Here is a 25650-nt window from a genome sequence, read left to right on the forward strand (position 1 = left end):
ATATATATATATATACCAAAGAGCAAAGGATCTACTCCACTGGCCAGCTCACATCCACAGCTCTCTAGAGCCAGCCCCATGTCTTCTAGGATGGGTCTATAGTGCCTTATTGACCTGAGCTTTAGAAGCATTTAGAAGTTTTTATTTGCCTGTTGATACAGATTTATTATGTACCTCACTCAGAAAAAATGGCTTACTGGACATTACTGAGAAATTACTGGCCAAAGTCTATACTCCTGATCAGCCTGACCTAGACTGCCTAGCATTTCCTGCTTTCTCAGACACTGAACAACTCTACAGGAGATCTCCTGGTGAGTTCTTCAGAGTGCTAAACAACTTCTATTTATTTATTTATTTTTGAGTATCTGTTTTTTTCTGTAGGTGTCTAATATTTAATTTTTTAGATTTTATTCATTTATTTATGTTGTGTGTGTGTGTATGTGTGTGCATGCCTGTGTGTGCCACAGTGTATATATGGATATCAGAGGACAACTTCTAAGCATTGCCTATCACCTTCTACCACTGGGGTATTAGGGATCCTATTCAAAGCATCAAGATTAGCAATAAATGCCTTCACAGGCTAAATCATCACTCCAGCCTTACTTTTGGTGTCTGAGACAGGATCTTGCTACTATCCTAGCTGAACCTGAACTCACTACATAGACCAGGCTATTTTTGAACTTTTTTATATCCTCTGGCATGCTGAGATTATAGGCATAAACTACCAATACTGACTTAAGTGATTGTTTCTAAATTCATATTGTCTTTGCAGGAGTTAATCTACTTTTGCTATTATAAAGTTGAAAAGCACCTTAAGTGTTAGCCAGCCCCCTTGCTGTTTTGATGAAGACTCTGAAGCCAAGTTACAGCATTGCTCATAGTCATGTGAGCAGTCTAAGTTCCACGAAGATGTTAGCAAGGCCCGAGTCTGCAAACTCCATGCTATAAATTCTGCTTAATTTTTCAATTTTTAAAAAGGATTCTTTTATTATTATTATTTTTATTATTAATTATACTTTATTCATTTTGTATCCCCCCATAAGCCCCTCCCTCCTCCCCTCCTGATTCCACCCTTCCTCCCCTTTCTGCATGCATGCCCCTCCCCAAGTCCACTGATAGGGGAGGTTCTCTTCTCCTTCCTTCTGATCTTAGTCTATCAGATCACATCAGGAGTGGCTGCATTGTCATCTTCTGTGGCCTGGTAAGGCTGCTCTCCTCTCGGGGGGGGTGATCAAAGAGCAGGCCAATCAGATTACGTCAGAGGCAGTCCCTCTTCCCATTACTAGGTAACCCACTTGGACACTGAACTGTCATAGGCTACATCTGTGCAGGGGTTCTAGGTTATCTCTATGAATAGTCTTTGGTTGGAGTATGAGTCTCTGGGAAGTTCCCTGTGTTCAAATTTTCTTGTTCTGTTGCTCTCCTTGTGGAGTTCTTGTCTTCTCCTACTCTTGCTATTTCCCATTTCTTACATAAAATTCCATTCACTCTGCCCATCAGTTGACCATCAGGCTCAGCATCTGCTTTGATAGTCTGCAGGGCAGAGGCTTTCAGAGGCCCTCTGTGGCAGGTTCCTAGGTTGTTTCCTGGTTTCTTCTTCTGGCTTTCAGAGGCCCTCTGTAGCAGGTTCCTAGGTTGTTTCCTGTTTTCTTCTTCTTCTGATGTCCATCCTCTTTGCCTTTCAGGATGGAGATTAAGCATTTTAGTTAGGGTTCTCTCTTTTGCTTAGTTTGTTTAGATGTACAGATTTTAGTGGGTTTATTCTATGTTGTATGTTTATATGAGTGAGTATATACCGTGAATGTCTTTTTGCTTCTGGGACAACTCACTCAGGATGATCCTTTCCAGGCCCCAACATTTACCTGCAAATTTCATGATTTCCTTATTTTTCATTGCTGAGTAATACTCCATTGTATAGATGTACCACAGTTTCTGCATCCATTCTTCAGTTGAGGGGCATCTGGGTTGTTTCCAGCTTCTGGCTATTACAAATAAAGCTGCTACAAACATGGTTGAGTAAATGTCCTTTTTGTATACTTGAGCCTCTTTTGGATATATGCGTAGGCGTGGTATGGCTGGATCTTGAGGAAGCGCTATTCCTAGTTGTCTGAGAAAGCGCCAGATTGATTTCCAGAGTGGTTGTACAAGTTTACATTCCCATCAGCAGTGGAGAAGGATTCCCCTTTTTCCACAACCTCTCCAGCATGTGTTGTCACTTGAGTTTTTCATCTTGGCCATTCTGATGGGTGTGAGGTGAAATCTCAGGGTTGTTTTGATTTGCATTTCCCTAATGGCTAATGAGGTCGAGCATTTCTTTAAATGTTTCTCTGCCATTCAATATTCCTCTACAGAGAGTTTTCTGTTTAGCTCTGTTCCCCATTTTTTAAGTGGATTACTTGGTTTGCTGCTTTTCAGCTTCTTTAGTTCTTTATATATACTGGATATGAGTCCTCTGTCAGAGAAAGAGTTGGTGAAGATTCTTTCCCAATATGTAGGCAGTCACTTTGTTTTGATGACGGTGTCCTTTGCTTTACAGAAGCTTTTCAGTTTCATGAGGTCCCATTTATTGATTGTTGCTCTTAGAGCCTGTGCTGTTGGTGTTCTGTTCAGGAAGTTGTCTCCTGTGCCAATGAGTTCTAGGGTATTCCCCACTTTTTTGTCTAGCTGATTTAATGTTTCTGGTTTTATGTTGAGTTCTTTGATCTACTTGGACTTCAGTTTTGTGCAGGGTGATAAGTATGGATCTATTTTCATTTTTCTACATGTAGACATCCAGTTGGAGAAGCACCATTTGTTAAAGATGCTATCTTTTTTCCATTGTATGGTTTTGGCATCTTTTTCAAAAATCGGGTGTCCCTAAGTGTGTGGGTTTATTTCTGAGTCCTCTGTTCAGTTCCATTGATCCACCATTCTGTTTCTATGCCAGTACCATGCAGTTTTTATAACTGTTGTACAGCTTGAGATCAGGGATGGAGATACCTCTAGAAGATCTTTTACTGTAGAGGATTGTTTTAGCAATTCTCGGTTTCTTGTTATTCCATATGAAGTTGAGAATTTTTCTTTCCAGGTCTGTAAAGAATTGTGTTGGCAATTTGATGGGAATTGCATTAAATCTGTAGATTGCTTTTGGTAAGAAGGCCATTTTTACTATGTTAATCCTGCCAAGCCATGAGCATGGGAGATCTTTCCATCTTCTCATATCTTCTTCTAATTCTTTCTTCAGAGACTTGAACTTTTTTTCATACAAGTCTTTGACTTGTTTGGTTAGGTTCACACCAAGGTACTTTATGTCATTTGTGGCTATTGTGAATGGTGTTGTTTCTCTAATTTCTTTCTCAGCCCTTTTGTCTTTTGTATACAGGAGTGCTACTGATTTTTTTGAGTTAATTTTGTATCCGGCCACTTTGCTGAAGGGTGTTTATCAGCTGTAGGAGTTCCCTGGTAGAGTTTTTGGGGTCACTCATGTATACTATCATATCATCTGCAAATAGTGATAATTTGACTTCTTCCTTTCCCATCTGTATCCCCTTGATCTCCTTCAACTGTCTTATTGCTCTAACAAGGACTTCCAGCACTATGTTGAAGAGATATGGAGAGAGTGGGCAGCCTTGTCTTGTCCCTGATTTCAGTGGGATTGCTTTAAGTTTCTCTCCATTCAGTTTGATGTTGGCTATAGGCTTGCTGTATATCGCCTTTACTATGTTTAGATATGTGCCTTGTATCCCTGATCTCTCCAGTACTTTAAACATGAATGGATGTTGGATTTTGTCAAATGCTTTTTCAGCATCTAGAGAGATTATCGTGTGTTTTTTTTTTCTTTCAGTTTGTTAATATGGTGGATCACGTTGATGGATTTCTGTATATTCAACCACCCCTGTATACCTGGGATGAAGCCTACTTGGTCATAGTGGATAATATCTTTGATGTGTTCTTGGATTCGGTTTGCAAGTATTTTGTTAAGTATTTTTGCATCAATGTTCATAAGGGAGATTGGCCTGAAATTCTCTTTCTTTGTTGAGTCTTTGTGAGGTTTAGGTACCAAGGTGACTGTGGCTTCATAGAATGAGTTTGGTAATGTTCCTTCTGTTTCTATGTTGTGGAATAGTTTGAAGAGAATTGGTGTTAGCTCTTCTTTGAAGATCTGGTAGAATTCTGCGCTAAAGCCATCTGGTCCTGGCCTTTTTTTGGATGGGAGACTTTTGATGACCGCTTCTATTTCTTTGGGGGTTATAGGACTATTTAATTGATTTACCTGGTCCTCATTCTTAAAAATTTTTATAATTATGTATATTTATCGGTGTGTGGGTTTATAAATGTGAGTGCAGTGCTAGAAGAGGCCAGAAGAGGGCACAGATCCCCGAGGGCTGGAGTTAAAGTTAGTTTTGAGCCTTTTTTTAAGGTGAGTGCTAGGAACCAAACTCAGGTCCTCTATAAGAGTAATGACTGCTCTGAACTGCTGAGAATCCCCCTGGCCTCTTATTTTTTCTTATTTATAAGGTACAGCTGAGTTAATTTTGTTCAATTCTCAAAACAATAAGTTATTTCTGTGGATGGAAATGCTTAAAATAAACACAATATTCTTACCTGTAAGAACCGTACATCACTTTCTGGCAATCAACTAACAAAAATTTCTGCTCCATTTTCCCATGGAATTTTGCTCCTGTTTTTGAAAGATAATCTTGGCCTTTTACCGTCCGTACTCGAATGTTCTACAATTATATGTAAACATAAATTAAAATTATATCTAGAAGTGAGATTTTTTTCAAAGAAAATGAATGACAATGTAACACAAATCAAAAACACTTATGTGAAACAAACTTTAAACACATAAATATTCATGAAGGAAAATTGCAAACATTTTCCTAAAATTCGATACTCAAGAAAAAGAACCATTTCAAAAATACATTTAAATTAGTTTAAATGGACATATGTTTTCTGTTTACACAGAACGGTTCCATAAATGATATTAGATTTCACTGTGAGAAACGCTTTCAGATGATAATAGCATGAAAACCTTTCCATGAGTCAAATGTAGCTGTAAACACTATGTCAAATGCTTCAAGAAAGCAACACATAAAAAAATGGAGTCACTTTCCAGAAGTTTCAAAGATGTACATGTGAAACAGAATCTCTAACTATTCCTGGTGGCAAAGCTAATTCAGAAGAATACATAGGGGTTCTCTATCAAGAAGCATATTCCAGAAATAACTTGTCTTCCAGTCATTGCTCTCTTGTCATTATTTTCTTAATATTTTTACTAGTATATCTTTTTGGCTGTTTTATTTTTTCACTTTTTAAAATATTATGTATGTTTTTTATAAATTATAGTTTATTCACTTTGCATCCCTGCTGTAACCCTCTCCCTCATCCCCTCCCAATCCCACCCTCCCTCATCTCCTCCCCTGCCCCTCCCCAAGTCCACTGATAGGGGAGGACCTCCTCTCCTTCCCTTTTACCCTAGCTTATCAAGTCTCATCAGGACTGGTTACATTGTTTTCCTCTGTGGCCTGGTAAGGCTGTTCCCCCCTTAGGGGTATGTGATCAAAGAGCCAACCACTGAGTTCATGCCAGAGACAGTTCCTGTTTCCATTACTAGAAAACTCACTTGGAGACTGAGCTGCCATGGGCTACATCTGAGCAGGGGTTTTAGGTGTTCTAGGTTATCTCCATGCATGGTACTTGGTTAGAGTATCAGTCTCAGAAAAGACTCCTGGGCCCAGAAGTTTTTTTTTTTTTTTTTTTTTTTTTTTTTATCTGTTGCTCTCCTTGTGGAACTCCTGTCCCCTCCATGTTTTCCTATCTCTTCCTTCTTTCATAAGATTCCCTGCACTAGTTTATCTTTTTTTTTTTTTTTTAATTACAAACCATATCCTTTATTTGACACTAAAGTAATCCAGGACATCATGTGCCCTATTCTAGATTTCTACATGCATAAAATATTTGCATGTAATTTAGAAAAATCAGTTCTGTTGAGTCAGAAAAACAATATCATTTCTTTTTTTTTCATTTTTATTTTTATTTCCTATACTTTTTTATATTAATCACGAGTCAGTAATGAAAACGGTAAGCAAAAGTACCTGAGAGAAAAAAAAATTGAATTCTTACCCTGAGACGTTGAATTTGGCAGCCCTGTTTTTCAGTCATAGTAAGAAAGTGATTAAAATTGGACTCATCAAGTAAAATGTATACAGATATTCCTCGTGTTGATGCCTCTACTATTTCTTTGAAAATATCCACATCAGTAAATACATCCATCACTATAGCAACCACCTGTTAAAGACAAAAATATGAGGCAGTTTTAGAAAAGTTGTAACCATTGAGAAAAAAAACAAAAACAAAACTTAGTTTCAGTAGGAACCAAAGAAAATGGAAGGAAATTAAACACATTACATAGAAATGAATAAACATTGTCACATTAAAATATGTGATAATAAATACAAATAAATATAAAATATGTGCATGTCTATTACTAGTCAACCTTTGTTTCAGTTTAGGTTAATGGAAATTTACATCTTAGTCAAATCTGCAATCAAAGGCAAATCCTACTATTGTCTCCAGAGCTGTTTATAAGCCAAACATAGTAAAGCAGTTTTTAAATTTTTCTTAGAAAAATGGGATGGTAGAAATTGTAAGAATGAAGCAGATGGTGCTCTGGGTTACGCTGGATGATTGACTGAAGAAAGAGGGACGCTGAAGGATGAATTTATGCTTTGTCAATGAAGGTGCTGAAAGACTGGAACAGACCCATATCTAGGAAAGGACAAAAGACTACAATGATGGAAATGAAGGGCGTGAAGAACAGGGCAATCTATCTATACACTTCACGTTAGCTTCACAGACAGAATTAGCAAAAAGTAATAAAAGTAGCACAATCAACAACAAGAAACACAACAAAGGCCAATAAGACTAAAACAGGCCACTATTTGAGGCAACTGGTGCGTGTTCCTGTGTGTGCAGACTCCCCGAAGTTCTGAGAGCGAAATCAAGTTTGAAGGAAAAGAAAATCTCTTGATTGACTTAGCACTGACTTACCAACAACTTACAATGTGATAGGCAGCAGGATAAAAGTCCCCACCCTTGTACATCTTGCCTTAACCTACAGGAAGACTATTTTGAGTGGCATGGAACAGCAGGCATAAGGGACCAAGTTGTGTGACAGGCTCAATTCAGGGATCCCAGGCACAGTGTTAGCTTTAAACCAAGTGAAGCTGTCCATGCGGACATCTTGAGGAAAAGTCATGGAAGAATGAGGTCATTTTCATTTACCCCTACGCAAAATTTAGACAAAACACTGGACCATCCTTAAGCCATATGAGATGGTCACAGTCCTTGGACAGCCTATAAAACGTTGCAGTCAGGCTTGGGGGCGGGGCACGAATAGACTCTCTCACTGCAGCAGCATCTCTCATTGCTTTCCTATATATGGATTGCTAGGAGGGGCCAGAAGAGGAGAAAAACAAGAGAAAACCATCTTACTTGTTGACTTGAGAACATTCCTCCTGATATCAAGTATGTGATGTCTTCAAATTACACTGACAAGTATTAATTTACTTACTGTGCTTTAATGAATGGTTTGATGAATATCAATGACAAAGAAAGGTTTTAAAACTTCATGTTTCCTAAGACAAACCCTAAAATATATTCCTGACATAATCCGACCGTACTTATTAGTGAGGAACAAAAAAGTTTAAATAAAGAAACACTACTGTCCAAAATGATATTTATAACCAGTATGTATGAAGTCATTTTAATTTACCAGATACTCTCATGTAACAAGTCATTTTAGACTCTGAAAATGGTCAGAAGCCCATTTCATAGGTTCTTGTTTGTAAAAGTAATTGAAGTCACTCAGCCAGTGAACGATTCAATTACACCAAAGGTAGAAAACAAATGCTGGTCTTTCTTGTGTGACAGATGACAGACTAAGCTGAGACCTAGAATGTGAGATTATGAGTCTTCAACAAGCGTATCTGGGGCTCACCACACCGGGCAGCCTCCTGGGTATCTGCTTTCTCTACCCTCGCTTGGTGTTTTGAAGTTATACGAGATCTACAAAGCTTTAACCGTGCCATGGAAGGCAGTGTAAAATGAGATGTTCTGTATGGGATTAGTCTTGATAACGAACACTAATCAGAAATGATGTATGTCAGCTTCACCTGAAAGTACTGCGTGACCGCTTACTCACTGTGCTGTAGAAAATGACCACAACGACTAGATTGAACAACAACCCCAAAATAGTATGGAAATCTTATGTTTAGATTTGATATGAAATACAGCACAAAATCTAAAGAGAGAATATCTGGTCAATGTAGCCTATTGGGAAAAAGTGTCTGATAGAAATACGCACGTGGAAAACGCCTAGTCTATACATTCATGTGGCAGAGGAGGATTGTGAAGCCTACTGAATGATGCCATGATGTTCGTCTTTGTAAACACATGAAGAAGTAAGCATGCTCTCTTAGTTACTGCTCTACTGCTGTGACCAAGAAAGCATTTAATTGGGGGTGTGCTTCATGTTGTAGGAGGTGATTCATTATTAGACTGGTGGGAAGCAGACAGGCATGGCACTAGAGCAGTAGCTGAGAGTTTTGTACCCTGATCCACAGACAGCAGGCAGAGAAGAAGCCAGACTGATCCGTGCAGGGGTTTTCAAGCCTCGGCCCTTCTCCCAATGACATGCCTCATCCAATAAGGCCACACCTCTCAGGCCTTCCCATAGAGTTCCACTAGGTAAGGAACAAGCATTCAAACATTCAGCCTCCAGGGGTCATTTTCATTCAGACCACCACACATGCATAGTGTAAATCAGTGGTACATATGCATACATACATATATATGTATATATATATATATATATATATATATATATATATATATATATATATATTTTTTTTTTTTTTTTTAAAGAAAAGTTGGTAGATTGCTGGAAAGAAAAGTGTCAACTTTGATGCTGAAGATAAATGCTTAAATGTCTTTGGGAAAAAATGCATCACCATTCCTAGGATTCTCTTTTGAGTCTCATTTTGTTTTCTTTGGGTAACCTGCTAGCAATATGCTTACATAGGAACTAGTTATGCAATAACACATGCCTGTGCCCTGAATTAATATTCTTCATGCTCTTGGTTGCCACCACTGTCAAAGTCCTTCATCTGAAGGGATTCTCACTTCCCTGGCAATTGTCTGACTAGACACAGGAGGAAGAAATAAAATAATTTGTAAAGATAAAATGATTAATGTGATTTTATTAAAAAAATATTTATAATAAAATCAGACACAACTGAAAACTTCTTTGAAATGAGTAATAGAAATCAAGGGAAATGCTCACTTAAGGGACATATATTTCTAAGTCTGCAAAAACCTGTCATAAATAAGAGCTAATGGGTTAAAAAAAAAACAAATGAAGCTGATATGGGGAAAAATGTGTCTGGCCCTTATTCTTGCATAGCTTAAGTAAGAACTAATAGCCTGTAATTGTACATCAACTACTTAGATTTGTCATAAATTAAATGTTCTTGGAAAACTCACTGAAATAACTCTGTCTATACTAAAACAATTTTACTAAAAAAATCTTATATGGATTAAATTCTACAATTCTATGTTGCAGCAACTCTTTTCTACTCCTGATAATAATGGCTAAAATGTAATGTAAACAGGGCTTCTATTATGAAATACAATAAATAGCTTCATTTCCACATATTGAATGTAAGAAAGAAATTATCCTAGAGATCTCAGGATCTTATTACTCAAAAGCTGATTTACTGCAACCTAAACTTCATGTCTGTAGTCCAAATGATTTACGGCATGTAAGAAACATATTTCATTTTTCTTTATTAACTTAACAAGTTAATAATAATAACTTAAACAGTTAATAACTTAATTGTGCATAGTTTACAAAAGCTTGAACTATCACTGATAGGCAAACGTGAGAAAACTCTACATATAGAATATATAATAAAAATCAAAGAAGAAGGGAAGGGAAAGTAAGCACTGTGGCAATAGCTATAATTTACAAAACTGATACATCTGTAGGCAACTCATAGGAGAAACTGAGTAAGAATTTTTCACATCCCTTACATAACATAGAATCCAAAATGCTTAAGGTAAACATGAGATTTTTGCTTTTACCTTTTTTATTTTTTTTTTTTTTTACTTAAACTTTTATACCAGCTCCATTCAAGTAAGCACCCTTGCTTCTGAAAATAACTTTAGCGGAAACTTGAACAGTAGTTATGAGGAAAAAAGAGAAGATATCCTAGATGAAGCTGCAAAGGACCTAGAGTCCTTTCTTTGACTTAAAAAAAAAAATCATTCATTTCACATGTTCCAATTTCTTTCTCAATGCCTCTCTCAATTTGACTTTTTCTGAAATCTGGAGTGGAAACTGTGCTTAGCATGAGCTCTCAAACCAATTGTGTTATAGGCCTTAGACGAAGCAGGAAGTGGAGGGAGAAGAAAACTTACCCCAGGACCCTCCAAGTCTATTTTCCACTAAGATAATCTAGCTATGTGATCACACCATCTGCCTTACAAAACCTCACAGGGAACTGTGTGGAGAGGCAAAGGTTAGGGAGGCAGAATCGCAGAGGATGGAACACCAAAGTAGACTCTGCTCTACCAAAATCCAATCAATTAAAATGCCTCCAACTGTGTGCAAGCCAGTTCTAGGAGCATCAAGGGATGTGCTATAAATAGAGTTCTTTTACCAGTCACAGAATTCAAGTAAAAATGGATAGAAACCTTCGGCATAAGACCATAAAATATAATACTTCCAAAGGAAGGCATGCCAGAATTAAGTCAGAAGCATAGAATGAGCAAGAAATTTTGGGGCAACAACCGAACTACAAATCAATTTTAAATAGTAACTTTTTAAGATACTGAATATGGCATGGTTCTCCTACTTTAATCTGTGAAAATGAAGTTCTCCAAATGTAGACAAAGAACACTGCATTACTAAAATAATGAAAACTTTTTCTAAATCCACAAAACTTATAAAACAAAAGAAATCAAAATGGAGGAATAATGAAAAAATGAGAGAACATACTTGCCAACTACATGTTTGAAAATGGGCTGTCATCCATAACATGTAGCCCGCTCAAACATTTCAATAGCACAAGGACAAATAGCCTGATCTAAAAGTGGGCAAATGAATATTCCATAATTTACCAGCAATTAATACAAACATTTAATAGGTATAAATATCAATAGTAATGCGTATAAAAACTGCTCAACATTACTAATTATCAAATAACTGTATATTAAAACTACAAGATATTTCTTCACATCAGTAGAAACTGATGTTACCAAAATATTAACCATAACAAGTGCTAGTAAGAATGTGGAGCATACTGCATGGTCTTGGTGGGACTGTAAGTCAGTATAGTTGTTATGAAAACCAGATAGGTGAGTGGGGACCCAGGATACCCAGGATATACAATCAAAGAGTGTGTGAGTGCTGACACATGTTGGGGTGTCCACCTGCAGAAGGACCCACAACAAGTGGCAAAGGTTGAGGAGGCAGGAAGCAAACTATAGCTAAGCAAGGATAATGCACACAGGTACACAGGGCCAACAATATTAGGCAAGGGTAGTGGAAATGGGGAGCAAGCTGGAGCTGACTTGGGGTAGGGTATGCAGGTGTGGAGAGCCACACTACAAAATGATAAAAGCAGAGATAAAAGTCAGAGGTGTGTTGAAGCATAGAAAGTGACTCAGTTAATGCAGATGGTTGGTGACTCAGGCGGAGATTAATGATGGACCCCAAAGACCTAACTAGCAGTGGAGAGGACCTAAATTCCTCTGTGGAGAGGAAATCTACAATGGCTTAGACTTCTCCAAAACATTGCAAACCCCAATACAAAAAAATAAAATGAGCAACCTATTTTTAATAAAAGGATGAAAGTGAGAAGAGAAGGAAGGAAAGAAGGAAGGAGAGAAAAAGACTCAGATAACACTAACTCCAGACATAAAAGTGCAAAAACAAAGATGGCACAAAAAGCAAGACAATACCTACCTTCCAAAATGCACCAAACTCATAGTAATGGACTCTAATGATAGTGACTTAAAGGGATTTTTCAAAGAGTACCAAAGAACAATAACAAATATGTTCAATCAACACAAAGATAGCATGAAGTACTCAGAGAGAACAACAAACAGCTGAATAAAATAAGAATGCCAATTCAGTGTGAAAGCAGGCTATAAAAAAGAGAACTGCTGCAGAAAAATCAAGCTGAAATTATATAGGAAAGGAAAACCTCTGTGAAAAGCATCACCAAAAGAACACATCATATGGAGAACAAAATATCAGGGCTTAAAGGGGAGACAGAGGAATTGGGTCATTCAGTCAATGAGAAAATGTAAAAGTACATGAGTTTAATGTAGGAGAAATAAGAACCTATGTGAAAGGACCAAGCCCTTGAAGTATGGGAACAGAAAAAAAAAAAAAAAGAAAAGAAAAAGGAGGAGGATGAAGTAGGAAGAAGAAGGAGGAGGAGGAGAAGGAGGTGGAGGAGAAGGAGAAGGAGGAGGAGAAGGAGAAGGAGGAGGAGAAGGAGGAGGAGAAAGGAGAAGGAGAAGGAGGAAGAGAAAGAAGAGGAAGAGGAAGAGGAAGACGACGACTATAACAACAACAACAAAGATGATGATAATAAAGACCAAGAAGTAAGGATTGCTCACATGCTGTTACATGGTAGGGTGACTACAGATATGATTATATGCTCTACATTCTCAAGAGGAAGGGATTTTTAGTATTTTCATCATAATGAAGCAAGAAATGTCAAGTGAGTTTAATTTGATATTACAATGTATGCATTACATAGTACCCCATTAAGGTGTACACATCTGTGTCTGCTTCTACCAGTTAAAATGAATGATTTTAAGAATTAAAAAATAGCAATTATTGCTGAACAACTAGAATGCTAAAGCTGACTTTTCAGAAATGTTGCCACAAATTCTAGGAGGACAGGAAACAGACTCGGAAAGCTTTGGTTGCACACGCAAAAGTAAGCGTTGAGTTGATGTTACCAGGAAATCATGACACACTCGTGACTCTTCAAAGCTGGCACCCATTGCTGTATTTTAATATTTCAGTGGGTACAGATGGTAGAGGCAACAGATGTTTGGTAGCCACACCCGACCATAGATTTCAAGAACCCAAGTATCATATCTCACTTTGTAAACTATAATCTATTATCAATATTTTAAAATGTTCTATTTTATTTAATTCTGAAGATAAATAGCATGATTAGGGATCAAAACTTAGAATAAAATAAATAAACATGGTTATTAAATATATTTTTTAACAAAGCTTGAAGAGAAGGCATAGAGCAGCTATATAAGGTAATGTGCTAAAAACATATAATTTCTTTTAGAGACTGAAAGCCATTCACTAAAATTAATAAGCATTTCTTTACTTAGCTGCTTGTCACATAATTGTACCGGTGATATTTTAAAAGAAAACTACTATAGAGAAAATAAATATAATGTAATATATTATCTTAAATCATTAATAAAAAAACAATTCAAATTGTGACCAATGAGTAAAGAATATAACATTTAAAACTTCATTAATCATATATATATAAATAACAGCGCTAAAATGGGAAACTATTAGAATTAATTTAAATATGAATATTTAATAGCAGAATATTTAAAGAATATTTAAAGAATATTTAAAAGCAGAAAAATTAAAATACCATTTTAGAGTTACATGAAAACTTCCTGTGTAAAATCATTGTTAGATTAAATAATAATTCACTTACAAAATCAAACTGTATTTCTTCAGATGTACCTAGCTTTTGAGGTAAGTATACTTGGCAAAGATCAAATGTTGATAATTTTGTTGGGATATAGGTCATGAATACTGTTTCTTCTCAATAAGCGTAGTCACATGAGGCATTAATTCGTAGAACTATAAAACATGCCATTTATTGTAATAAAATTATAACCAGACCACTATAGTTTGTATGTATTTTTTTTTCTGTATTTTGCTCTGCTCCATCTACAGCATTAGCATTCCCAAATTACATGTGGCTGGCACTTAAAAATGCATCTCTGGTAATAAGAGAGAGGGATCTTCAAAGCTAGAAAGTATTGGAAATATTTTCAGGAGATCATCAAGCTAAACTGGACAAGTTAATCCATGCTACTTAGAATATTAGTTGAATACCCCACACTGTTTCCAGTTTCCAGGATTTTGATTATCTGCTGATAGACACTTTAGGGGCAAGCAATACATTGGCACAGAACACAGCAAATGTTCTGAGCTGTCACCAGACTACAATTCATATTCCCAAGGAAGCTAAGTAACAAGGAGGGCCCAAGGGAGGGTGCTGGAATTTCACTCAGAAGCTGAAATAGAGCAGGCAGCAGAAGTGAATGAAGAGACCGAACAGGAGAGGAAAGGGAATATGGAGGGGAAACAAGCTTAGGGAGCAGATGTGGGAAGATGGGGGCAGGAGGACAGAGGGCTTGCAGAGAGAAGAGACACTGTGGGAGGGAACATTTCTGAGACAAGCTGGAGTGAGGCTGGAGTTACAGTAGGTTAGGCTCCAGGGAGAATATGGGGAGAGGGTGACTCTAAGCTGAAAACCCTTGTAGCAGGGCTCATGGAGACTGAAGAGGGCACCCAGTAACTAGACAGGACTCCTAGTGGAGGGAAGTGGAACATCAAAACCCACCCACAAAAACTTCGACCCCAAATTACCCTCCTTACAAAATGTGCAGGGATAAAAATAGAAGAGAGATGGTGGGACTGTCCAACCAATCCTTGGCTCAACCTGAGACGCACCCCGTGGGAGAGAGCCAACCCCAGACACTAAGGACGGTCTGCTATGCTTGCAGACGAGAGCCTAGCATAGCTTTCTTCTGAGAGGCTCCACACAGGGAAGGATTGAAACTGCTGCTGAGACTCAAAGCCAAAAACTGGGTGGAGCTCAGGGAGCCTGGTGGAAGAGTTGGGGGAAGAATAGAAAGAGCCAGACAGGACAGGAACTTCATAAGGAGACCAACAGAATCAACTAACCTGGGCCCCGGCGTGGCCTGCGAAGACTGAAGCACCAACCAAGGACCATGCCTGGACTGGATGTAGGTCCCCTACACTTAAATACCAGATGGGCAACTTGGCCTTCTTGTGGGTTCCCTATTAAGGGGAGCGGGAGCTATTTCTGACATGGACTCTGTTGCATGTTTTTCGATCACTTTTCCCTGGTGGGCAGCCTTGCCTTGTCGCTATGGAAGAGGATATCCTCAGGTCTGATGAGGCTTGCAGTGCTGGGACGGGTTAGTGGCAGGGGAGAGGGGCTTTCCTGAGGGGTAGTGGAGGAGGGAGGGAGAAAGAGAAAGAAAGGATGGGACCAGGCGGAGAGGAGGATGGGGACTACGATTAGAATGTAAAGTGAACAATCGAATGAATAAAGTTAAAAGTTAAAAAGACTCTCCGTGTCCAATTCTTAAATTTATCTCACACTGAGTAAACGATAAAATATAACTACTTTCCTTCAACTGGTTCATAAAAATGTTGATGGTCAAAAGGCTGTTTTTGTTTCTCACATAGTCCAAAGTTCTCGTTAGATTAAATCAAACTGTTTTATTAAAAACAATTAGAGACAGTGTATGCCTATATGTACTGCCCTTCGTTGGTATTCTACGTTCATGCAGAATTATCCTTGAAAATAAGTGATCCACATAAACAACCAGGAGCCCACAGTTAAGCCAGAAACATACCAGAGGTGACTGTTACAGAAGGGGAGAGCAAATATGAGACAGAATGGGGGAGGGAAATCTATATAGAAACTATCTTGCATCAATCACCAAATTTGATTGCTTCAGTGCTATAAAATACAATTTCGGAACTTACTTAACCTCTGAGTGAGTTTCCAAATGGTGAATAATTTCAATTTTCATACATATGCAGAAATATCACTTTAAATGTTGCATCTATTCTAGACAGCAAAATTTAAATTGGAATCTCAGTTTGGTCAAGCAGAATACTTTCAAGGCAATTATAATATGCCTAAAATTGAGGTTATTTGAGTCTTTGTTGGCAAATAAATCAAAGAGTGAATTAGAAATATACAGATATTCTGTAAAGCATTAAGAAGCCAGGGAAGGGGAAAAATTATTCAAATTATTAAAATGTGAAGCAGTGCAGGGAGAAATCTACCCTTCAGCTTGGATTATTGAGCTGATTAAATTCAATGGTAAGCCTGGAAACTCTGGTGAATTAAATACCCAATGGGCTGTATCATTTTCAATAATTTAGTTTTAAACTAAATTATAATTGATGAGCATGTAAAAAAAGAATCCACCTCCATTCATATAGTGATTATAAAGTTCAGAGAGAATCTCACTGCTGTTACAGGCCTAACACTATGCCAGATTGTTCTTTGTTTATTTAACATTGAATGCAAAACACACATGTAAAATACAGAATACTTCTTTCAACTCTAGAAAGCCAAATATGTTCTAGTAACATTCTTAAGACATGGAAAACAAAAAATGCTTCTAATACTCACCATGCAGTATGCCCTTCCCCCTCCCTTCCTCTCCTGAGCATGCAGATTCTATTAAGAGCAAAACACTTAAAAAAAAAACATATCAAAGAAAAGAAACATATCCTTATTTTCTCAAAGAATAATGTCTTGTATGCATTCATTTTTAAATGGGTAAAATCATTTTGTATAATAGTTTATATTGTGTATTTGTCATTATAGAGTATTTTCTTCTCATTAAAAGCCACTGGAATGATCACACGTGGAAAAGCCTTTCTTTGAATGCAGTGTGAAGAATGCAGCCTGCAGATAAAGATGAGTCAAAACTTGTTGCAAACATGCAGAACAGAGCTCTGAACCTAACTGGCGCAGAAGATTTTGCCATTCAGAGTTCTGGAAGGAATCCAAATTTACCTAAGCGCTTTCATAGTTGAGACATTTATGGGAGGAAAAAAAAAATACTTAGAGAAGTGCATGCATTATTAAGGAAGAGGGCAAATGAGAGAACTCTAGCCCTTGGCCAGGAAGACAGCAAAGGAAAACAAAGAAATTTCTGGCTGATGCCTCCCATTGGACAAGTTTCTCCATAGTAGGAAGACACACCCCAAGGAAAGTGATGGTGGGGCTTCAAAACCACAAAGAAAGGCAGAGATAGATAGGCAGTAAATACATCCCACCACAAGGCTGGGGAAAGAATGTAGAGAAAAGTACCCAGGGACTGTGAGCACAAGACGAGCAACAGTGGTATTTGGGAAAGAGGTGGTGAAAACTTGACGGTCAACAGGAAGGAGGGGCTTCAGGGGAGAATGTACTCCCAGACAATGTCCACATTTTTGGAATGAGAATCCAAATGGTCGGGGAGACGTCAGTGACAGGAATATTGAGATTAAATGATGGGAAAGGGAGCTTGGCTTTGAGTTTGTTAAGGCTCAGCTGTCTTTGATCCAGGTAGGCAGAGGTCCTTTTAGCTACTTGAGATTAAGAAGAAAGCTCTTAGCCTTGGTTTTTAAAATTAGTTTTATTATGAGCATGTGTTACACAAGGAGGTAGATTTCATCATGATATTCCTACAAATGTTTACGGTGCAATTAAATAATACTGACTTTCCTTCACCCTCTTCTGTCTTCTTTTCAGCCTCCAAATGCTTTCTTTTTCATGGCACAAAGGCCTTCTTCCATTTACAAAAATGTTTTCCATTTATGTGTATGTGTGTGTGTATCTGTCTCTGTCTCTCTCTCTCTCTCTCTCTCTGTGTGTGTGTGTGTGTGTGTGTGTGTGTGAGTGTCTGGATGTATGTGTCAGAAACCCTGCCACTGGAATTATATGAAATTATTAACTGTCTGCTATGGTGGTGGGAACTAGACTCAGCCTTTTCAAGAGTATCAGGCAGTCTGAACCACATTTCTCTGGACACCTTCAACTGCTTTCTTTTGAGAAAGAAAAAAAGAATGAAAGAAAGCACAATATTTGTCTATCTGAATCTTTGATCTTCAATTTTCCACCTACCTATCAACTATTTAAAAGTAATATATGAAATAATATGTAAAATCTTACATTTGGAATTGCTAGCCTGAATGCCTTTGTTCTTGGTTTAATACTGGTGTGGTTTGATACAGTGTTTAATATGAACTCTCTATAGTGGAAGTTTTGGTTATGTTACGTGAATGTGTGTTTGTTTTAATCCCAAGTGTGGGGTGTGGGAATGTTTTTAGTTTATCCACATCTGACAGTCTCATGAGAGGGTGAGTGATCTTTGCCAGCTGATAACAGCTCCTGGGAGGGCTTGTGATCTTTGCTGGCTGGAAACTGCCTCATGTGTTTGTGTGTGTGTGTGGGGGGGGGGGGCAGCTGAAAACCATCCTTGTGTGTACTTGAATATGGGATAAATAGAGGCTCCTAGAGAGAAAGGAAGGAGGCTGCTGTTGATTCTTGCTGCTGCTGCCATTTGCTGTTTGCTGTTAGCTGTACTGTTGGAATCCTGACAATTAGGAGTGAAATTGCCCCAAGGAACTAAGTATTAAAAGGTCTATATGCCCTGTTCTTTCTAACCTTATTTCTTTCCTACCTAGGGTCAGGGGTTGGAAGGGAGATAGAAGCATTTATGAACCCCAAATTAAATAGGTTTAAAAAATTAAAGCTGACAACTCTCCCCCACAAACTGCTATGTTTGGAAAATTATTCCCCAGCAAGTTGCACTATTTGAAAAGATTGTGGAACCTGGTGTAGAAGTTTGAGAGGAAAGAGCAAATGAGAACAAAGACAACAAAGAAAGGCAGAGATACAGTGTTGGAGTAAAAGAATGTCACCTATCATTTGCCAGAAAGTTGACACTTCTGACTCTTTTGAAATTTCTATTTTTACCGATTATTAATGATGTTTTTTGATTATCTTGCTACTTTCCAATAGTAGCATTTCCAAACCATAGAACAGTGATAGTACTCATTTAGTTTGACTTAAAATATAAGATAAATCCAGATAATGCCTTTCTTTCCAAGGAACAGTTTTTAAAAGCTAGATTATATTTCTAGATAAACTTTTGTTTTCATTTTGCTTTGTTGGAGCAAAGTTTTAGACTGAACTGTCATGTAGTTAGGGGCACAGAGGAAAATGGTTACACATCACATAGTAAGAGTAGACATCCTCCACATTAATAGCTGAGATTTCCCTCTCTCGGAACACATCACACTATCAGAAGAGGAGCCGATGAGTTTTAATTGGTAACCATAAAAGAAGGTCTAACCACAAATGTTCACGGATATACACTCGGTGAAAGAGACTGTATACTATCCAGCTGTTCCCTGAGTGTCTGTTTTTGTATGTTAGTTATATTGTAGTAGCATTTAGTTATAATGTAGTGGCAGCGTTTACATACAATTGTGAGCAACATCCTCTATCAGTATAATCATCATCCTTTAGGATAACTATTAACTGCAGAAATACTTAATGCCTTTGCATATTTAACTATACTAAAATTGTATTTTTAATTAAGAAAAATACTTTTTCTATTTTGGATGACAAAATCATATGAAATACATACCAAAACACCAACTCAATTGACTCCATATATCCTCTCCATATGGTGTCACTAGTATAGGTTTGGGCACTTTTGTATTATCTTAGCACTATAAATATTTAATCTACTTCTAAGCAACTTGTGCATTTTATATGCTGTGACTTTTTTTGTAAAAACCAGTTATGTAGGATTTTAATTCTCTAAAGAGATAAAAGAGCATGGCAAGTTGAAACAAAACACCTTCACTTGAATGTCATCTGTGATTTCAACAAGTATATGTTATGAATATGCATACACACACACATATATATATTTCACAATATATGTACACATACATGCAGAATAGTAGGTATATTGGGATGAGTAGAAAATGAAAGAGGAATTAGAGATATGTATGTATAAGCTACCCTTTAGGGAATGTTAATTATGAGATGAAAGTGCAAAGGTCATTCTAATAAACACAGTATGAGTAAGAGGCATTTGTTTTTCTACACAGGAAAAATATGTTTACCTGTGCAAATAAAATTAGAAGTAGCTGGGTGTGGTGACACATACCTTTATACTGCCAGCACTCAGGGGGCAGAAGACAGTGGATCTCTGTGAGTCATCGGCCAGTCTGATCTATAGAGTTAGTTTAAGGACAGGGTAGGGCTACATAAATAACACACTATCTCAACGCATAGATTGACAAATAAACAAATAAAGTAAGCTTCATAATAGAGCAAGAACCATTTGTGATGAAGGTTGTGATGTTATATCAAATCTTGATATTGTTTTAGTTTTATGGCAATTTCTAAAATCTACCCAGATTACTTACCTTCTTGCAAGTTTTGGGTTTGAACTTATTACACAGCTTCTCCAAAGCTGAAATTATATAGAAGCAACAGATGTTTGAGAGCTACTGTACAACACAGTGATTATACTTCATAATAACATTTGGTATTATTATATAGATTTTAAATTAGTTAACCAATGTCTAATTTATCCACAAGTCTCAAGTATTATATTGTAAATATCTAAATTATTTATAAAAATAAAAAATTTTATATCAGATAATGGCTAAAGACAAGGGAAAGGTGTAAAGAGGAATGTTTGTGTTATTGTGGAGAGTAGCAATGATCTACATTAGACTAATGCTTAGTATTTGGATAGCTGTACTTCTAAATGGAAGGACGTAGCCATGGATTCAGTCTACAGGGTACCTCCAGACTCTTGGACCATGATGCTCCTTCCTGGTTTTGAACAGGCTTTATTCTAAGATAGACTTTTTGATAACTGGCTGCATGTCAGCTCATGTCCTTGGTTGCTCACTGCCTCCTAAGCCACTAAATGTCTGTGAGGAAGAAACGCTTTGTAAAGTGTTTTAGAAGAAATAGCATTTCATCTGTAATTTTAAAAAAATAGTGACCCATTGTTTAATCAGGCGTTGAACAAAATCTAAACAAAATTTAAACTATCTGGGGTTGGTCAAAACAGACATAAGGTGTATAGAAAGCTGTGTTGACCTGCTAGACGGAAACAAAAACAATGTTGCATAGTTCCCAATATAGTAATGGGCTCTCCCCTAAATACCAAGGATGAGTGCTGAGCATTCATGGGTGAATGCTCCGTGACTGTCCACAGTTATATTAGAATATGTGCATGTTTCTGATGTATGAACACAAAGAGCAACTATTCTGATATTGTAATGGATAATGTATGAATATACAGAAAATGGCAGAGAAATTTTTATTGAAAAGGATTATGTTAAATAAGGCAGTATGCTACAGGAATGCGAAAGCACAGGGGTAGAAAGTAATGTAGAAAAAGTAGAGTAAGTAAAAAGCTTGTTCAGTGTGAGCTTTCTTGCTGATTTTTTTCTTCCTTCTTTCCTTCCTTCCTTCCTTCTTTTCTTCCTTCTTTCCTTCCTTTTTTCTTTCCTTCCTTCCTTCCATTCATTTTTGAGACATGATCCTATTCTGCAGCAAAGCTGTATTTGGACCACTCATAGCAATTATTTTGCATTACACTCCTGACTGTAGGGATCACAACTCTCATGGATCAAAATACTTTTTGGTTAGGATGATTTTAGACTGGTTAGGATAAAATATACTGCACTAATAGAAATAATAAAATAAAGACCATCCCTCCCACAGAAAACTGGTGAAGAATAATATATGAGCCTCAGAAGTGAGACTCAGGGAGTGCAAACACAAAGGGAGCAAAAAAGCTGTATGAGCGAAGGGACCAGTACATCTGTGACAAGAAAGAAAAATCTAGAAATGACAGGGAGTTGCACTCGTGAAATGGCAACAATATGATCACCTAAAGAACACCTTTATGATGACGTCAGTCAACATACCAGCGTGGATGGGGAAGCTTCATAAGACCCAGCCCTAGATGAAGAGATAAATGATGCTGAGAGACAGAGGGTAAATTTTCTCCAGGGAAAAATTATCTGATGGGATGTCTAATCCCATGTGGTCAGTGGTAAACACTTACACAAATAAGCAACACTAAATGGATTATTTAACTATAGATGGATATATGGATATAGATGATATAGTTATAATTACAGGAGAAGAAATCATGAGTTTGACAAAGAGTAGGGAGGCACAGGAGGAGCAAGGGTCATGGGGGTTAGAAATTATGTAAATACATTATTTATATATAAAATTCTTAAAATATTTAAATTAGCAAAGAAAGGTACCCATCACCTTCCAAAAGGAAAAAGAGATAACTGAGCAGAATTGTTAGGATCCCTCTAATCAAAACAGAGTTGAGGACTGCAATGGCACCTGGAGAGTCTGTAATGATGTCTTCAGATAAGAAACATCCCAATAGTAAACCTCTTGACAAGGATCACAGTGCCCATATCAGATACAAAACACTGAACTACAGGTGGTGCATTTAACCCCTCAAATTCAACCCAAGGGGCTCAATTAAAAGCTACTTCTGAAAGTGATCCAGGTATATGACAGCAAACTGATTACAGATCGAAAGTAGGTTTTATGTCTAAATAAAGAGACTCAGGGATGGAAAGAGAATTGGTAGAGGAAATTCATGGCTTAAAGAAGAGAAATATAATCTTTAAGCTGTCCTCTAGTTTTAAACAGTATTGCTATTATTACATATCAACCTGTCAAAGTACAAAATTACCTGCATTACTTCTCTATATACCTGCTTAATAAAAACGATCTGTATGCTCAATATGCAATCGTCTTCCAGGTCATGTCAAGAAACAACGTAGTATCTCTGTGGCATTCTTCCACAGCAGCTCCTGTTGTTTTCCTTCTGTTCCAGTGTCATGGGAATGAATAAAGGAAGCAAGGCCATTTTTAAGAAGAACCCCCATATTACTGCTCATTACCTCGCAATGTCGAGTCACCATGGCTTTTTTAAATGTTTCTTTCTGTCAACATGTGATTCATTATACATATTTTTTTTTTTACATATTAGGAAATTCTTTAACAAGATGGGGTATAAGAATGAATTCTATTTGCTATCTTATAACAGACACAAAATTTTTGAAAAAGAGGATAACTGTGCAGAGAGACTGAAAGACAGAGGGAGACAGTTTTGTAAATACGATTACCATTGTTAAGTTAGATACATTTTACTTTACATTTACTTTACAGACTTTTTTGCATGGACATTTGCGCTTTACTAGGTTTCCCTCTTGTATCAATGATGTAATATAGGAGCACACACAGAGAATGGATTCAGAGAAACAGTATCAAGGGTGTTAGGCTGAAAGTAGGAGCAATTAAAGTATATTTTGAAATATTTGCCATCTTTAGCCTCAGGGTCTATTCAGACTATTCAAGAACCCTAGCTGGGTTACAGACGGATGACCTGTTCTTCTCCACATGTGAATAGCTGAGGTTGTCATTAAGGCAGCAAAGTTTTCCAGTGTCAAAGAACTGTCATGCTCTATCGAGAAAATGTAAATTTTGACCTATGATTGCCTTTTAATGTCCAAATACAGAACTATAGCTGCATTCAATATTCAGCACACCGCAGACAGCAAGCACTGATTAGCTGCACGTGTGGCTACAGTTCTTGCAGTTCAGCACACACATCTCCGTCCTTTCTTAGCAGTAGCACGGGGTTGAGAAGGGAGGGCCTTTCACATCCATCAGCGCAGGCATCACTCACTTTTCAGTCTGAGGAAATTATTTACAGTTTCTCACATTTGGCTATGAGCTATGGAGTCTACTAAGTCTTCCTAAGGCAAGCAACAGCAATTCGATGTGCCCACGTGTGTGTGTGTGTGTGTGTGTGTGTGTGTGTGTGTTTAAGTATGCATTCCCACACTTTCTCACTGACATACTCAAATCTATAGCAAATCTATAGCACTCATCGCTCACCAACAATTAACGGCAAAGATAGAATATCCAGCACTGAAATTATGACTTTAAGTATAAAAATAATTTTGTGCTTGATAAATATAAAGTAAAACTGTAAATTAAACTAATGATTTTTCTTCAGGAATACCCCCCTCTCTCTATATAGATAGATAGATAGATAGATAGATACAGATATAGATAGATATAGATATAGATATATATCCCTGTAATCTTTAAGAAGAGCACAGTCCCATCAAGCAAAGCTCTCATTACAACTGTTCTTCCTGCTGAGGCCAAAGAGATGGAGCAATTTGGCTGGTGTCCCCAGAGACTCTGATGTGCTGGCATGGGGTCAGATGAGGCTGGGATTGCTCTCTTCTTCACTCATCATTCCATTCCACTGAAAGGCATCAATCTAAAAATAGACTGGATCTTTGTTCTTATTTTCTTGCATCCTTTTAAAGATTTGTTCATGGGTATATGCGTATATGTGCATGCTTGCATGAGTTTAGTTTCACCACATGTATGCATGTGCCTTTTCCTAGGGAGGCAGACATTAGATCCTTTGGAACTTGATTTACACATGGTTGTGAGAAACTTGATGTGGGGGACGGGACCCAAACTTTGGTACTGTGAAAGAGAGCCAAATGCTGTTAATCATTGAGCCATCTCACTTGCTCATATGTGAGCTTTTTGTATGAAGATATCTGAAGGAAAGCCTCATCAGTAAGTTCAAATGTGCTACAAGAGTGATATGCATTCATGTCTTCATATATATATATATATATATATATATATATATATATATATATATATAAAACATAAATATTATAAAAAGCTGCACCTCTATAATTGTTAAAGGTTTTAGAAGATTGATTGGTTAGTTAGAATTTCTACAGCTATGGAGAGCTGGGGTGTTATAGGTCCCTAGCTAGCAAGGAACACATATTATGTTATGCCATTTTTAGCTCACTAACTACTATTTATTGTCTACCTCTTGATTTGACCTAACATTCTCATTACTATAAACTAAAATCCTTCTGGGAATGAAGAAACATATCTCTAACCTCTACCATCCAAAGGCTAAGAATATCATCAAATAATATCCAGGGCCTCTGTCAGAGCTTTTCTGCATCCCTATAATGTATCTGATCTTCTCATACATGTACTTTTAAATACTTTGATTTATGGCTCTCTTTGTTCTATTAATATACCAAGCTGATAAAACTGCAACCATGTTGGAACATTGTATTTGGGGCAACCTGAATTGGCCACGCTGAGATATGACCTCTCATATCTGGCTTGAGAATTAATGACTCTGTTATCTTGGCAATATGAACTGTGCTTTTGAAATTATAAGATGTCATTGCTTTGTATATATCTAATTTGAATTTCTGGCACCAGGCAGTTTATTGGCTCCTTCCACTATGAGTAGACGCAGTGAGAAGATGGCAAGTAACAAACCATGGCTGACATTTACTTCTGATGTTACATTGTATGGAAAAGTGAGAGTGTGTCCCCTATTTGTGTTCAATCCTGCTGCTTGCTGGAGGGCATCTGTACTGTTCACCCCACTGAACTCTTCTCAAATGTAGTAGAGATACAGCTAGAGTTCCTGATCCCTGGCTCTCAGTTACCCCTTCCCTGGAGCCCTTTCTTTCTTTCAAATTATTCTGATTTATTGCCTTGATATGTATATACATTTATTTATATTCAATTAACTGGTAGTGGCAAGATCAAGTTTTTTAAATTTAATTTTATTTATATGTTTATTTATTACAATTTATTCACTTTGTATCCCTGCTCTGCAGCCCCCTCCCTT

At 37.3% G+C, this 25650-nt stretch overlaps 1 protein-coding gene across 2 annotated transcripts in view; it reads right to left on the reverse strand.

The window, feature by feature from the left end:
- Positions 1–25650, reverse strand: part of Fam83b (family with sequence similarity 83 member B) — a 75345-nt gene that overhangs the window by 12974 nt on the left and 36721 nt on the right. For both annotated transcript variants that reach the window (XM_055596639.1, XM_055596631.1), the window contains exons 3-4: positions 6106–6270; positions 4585–4709 (exon numbers count right to left, since the gene is read on the reverse strand). In XM_055596639.1, the coding sequence (XP_055452614.1) occupies positions 4585–4709; positions 6106–6270 (290 nt within the window). The remainder of the gene's footprint in view (positions 1–4584; positions 4710–6105; positions 6271–25650) is intronic.

This window comes from Psammomys obesus, unplaced genomic scaffold (genome assembly GCF_907164565.1).
Source record: "Psammomys obesus unplaced genomic scaffold, mPsaObe1.curated_primary_1811, whole genome shotgun sequence".
Classification (NCBI taxonomy): Eukaryota; Metazoa; Chordata; class Mammalia; order Rodentia; family Muridae; genus Psammomys; species Psammomys obesus.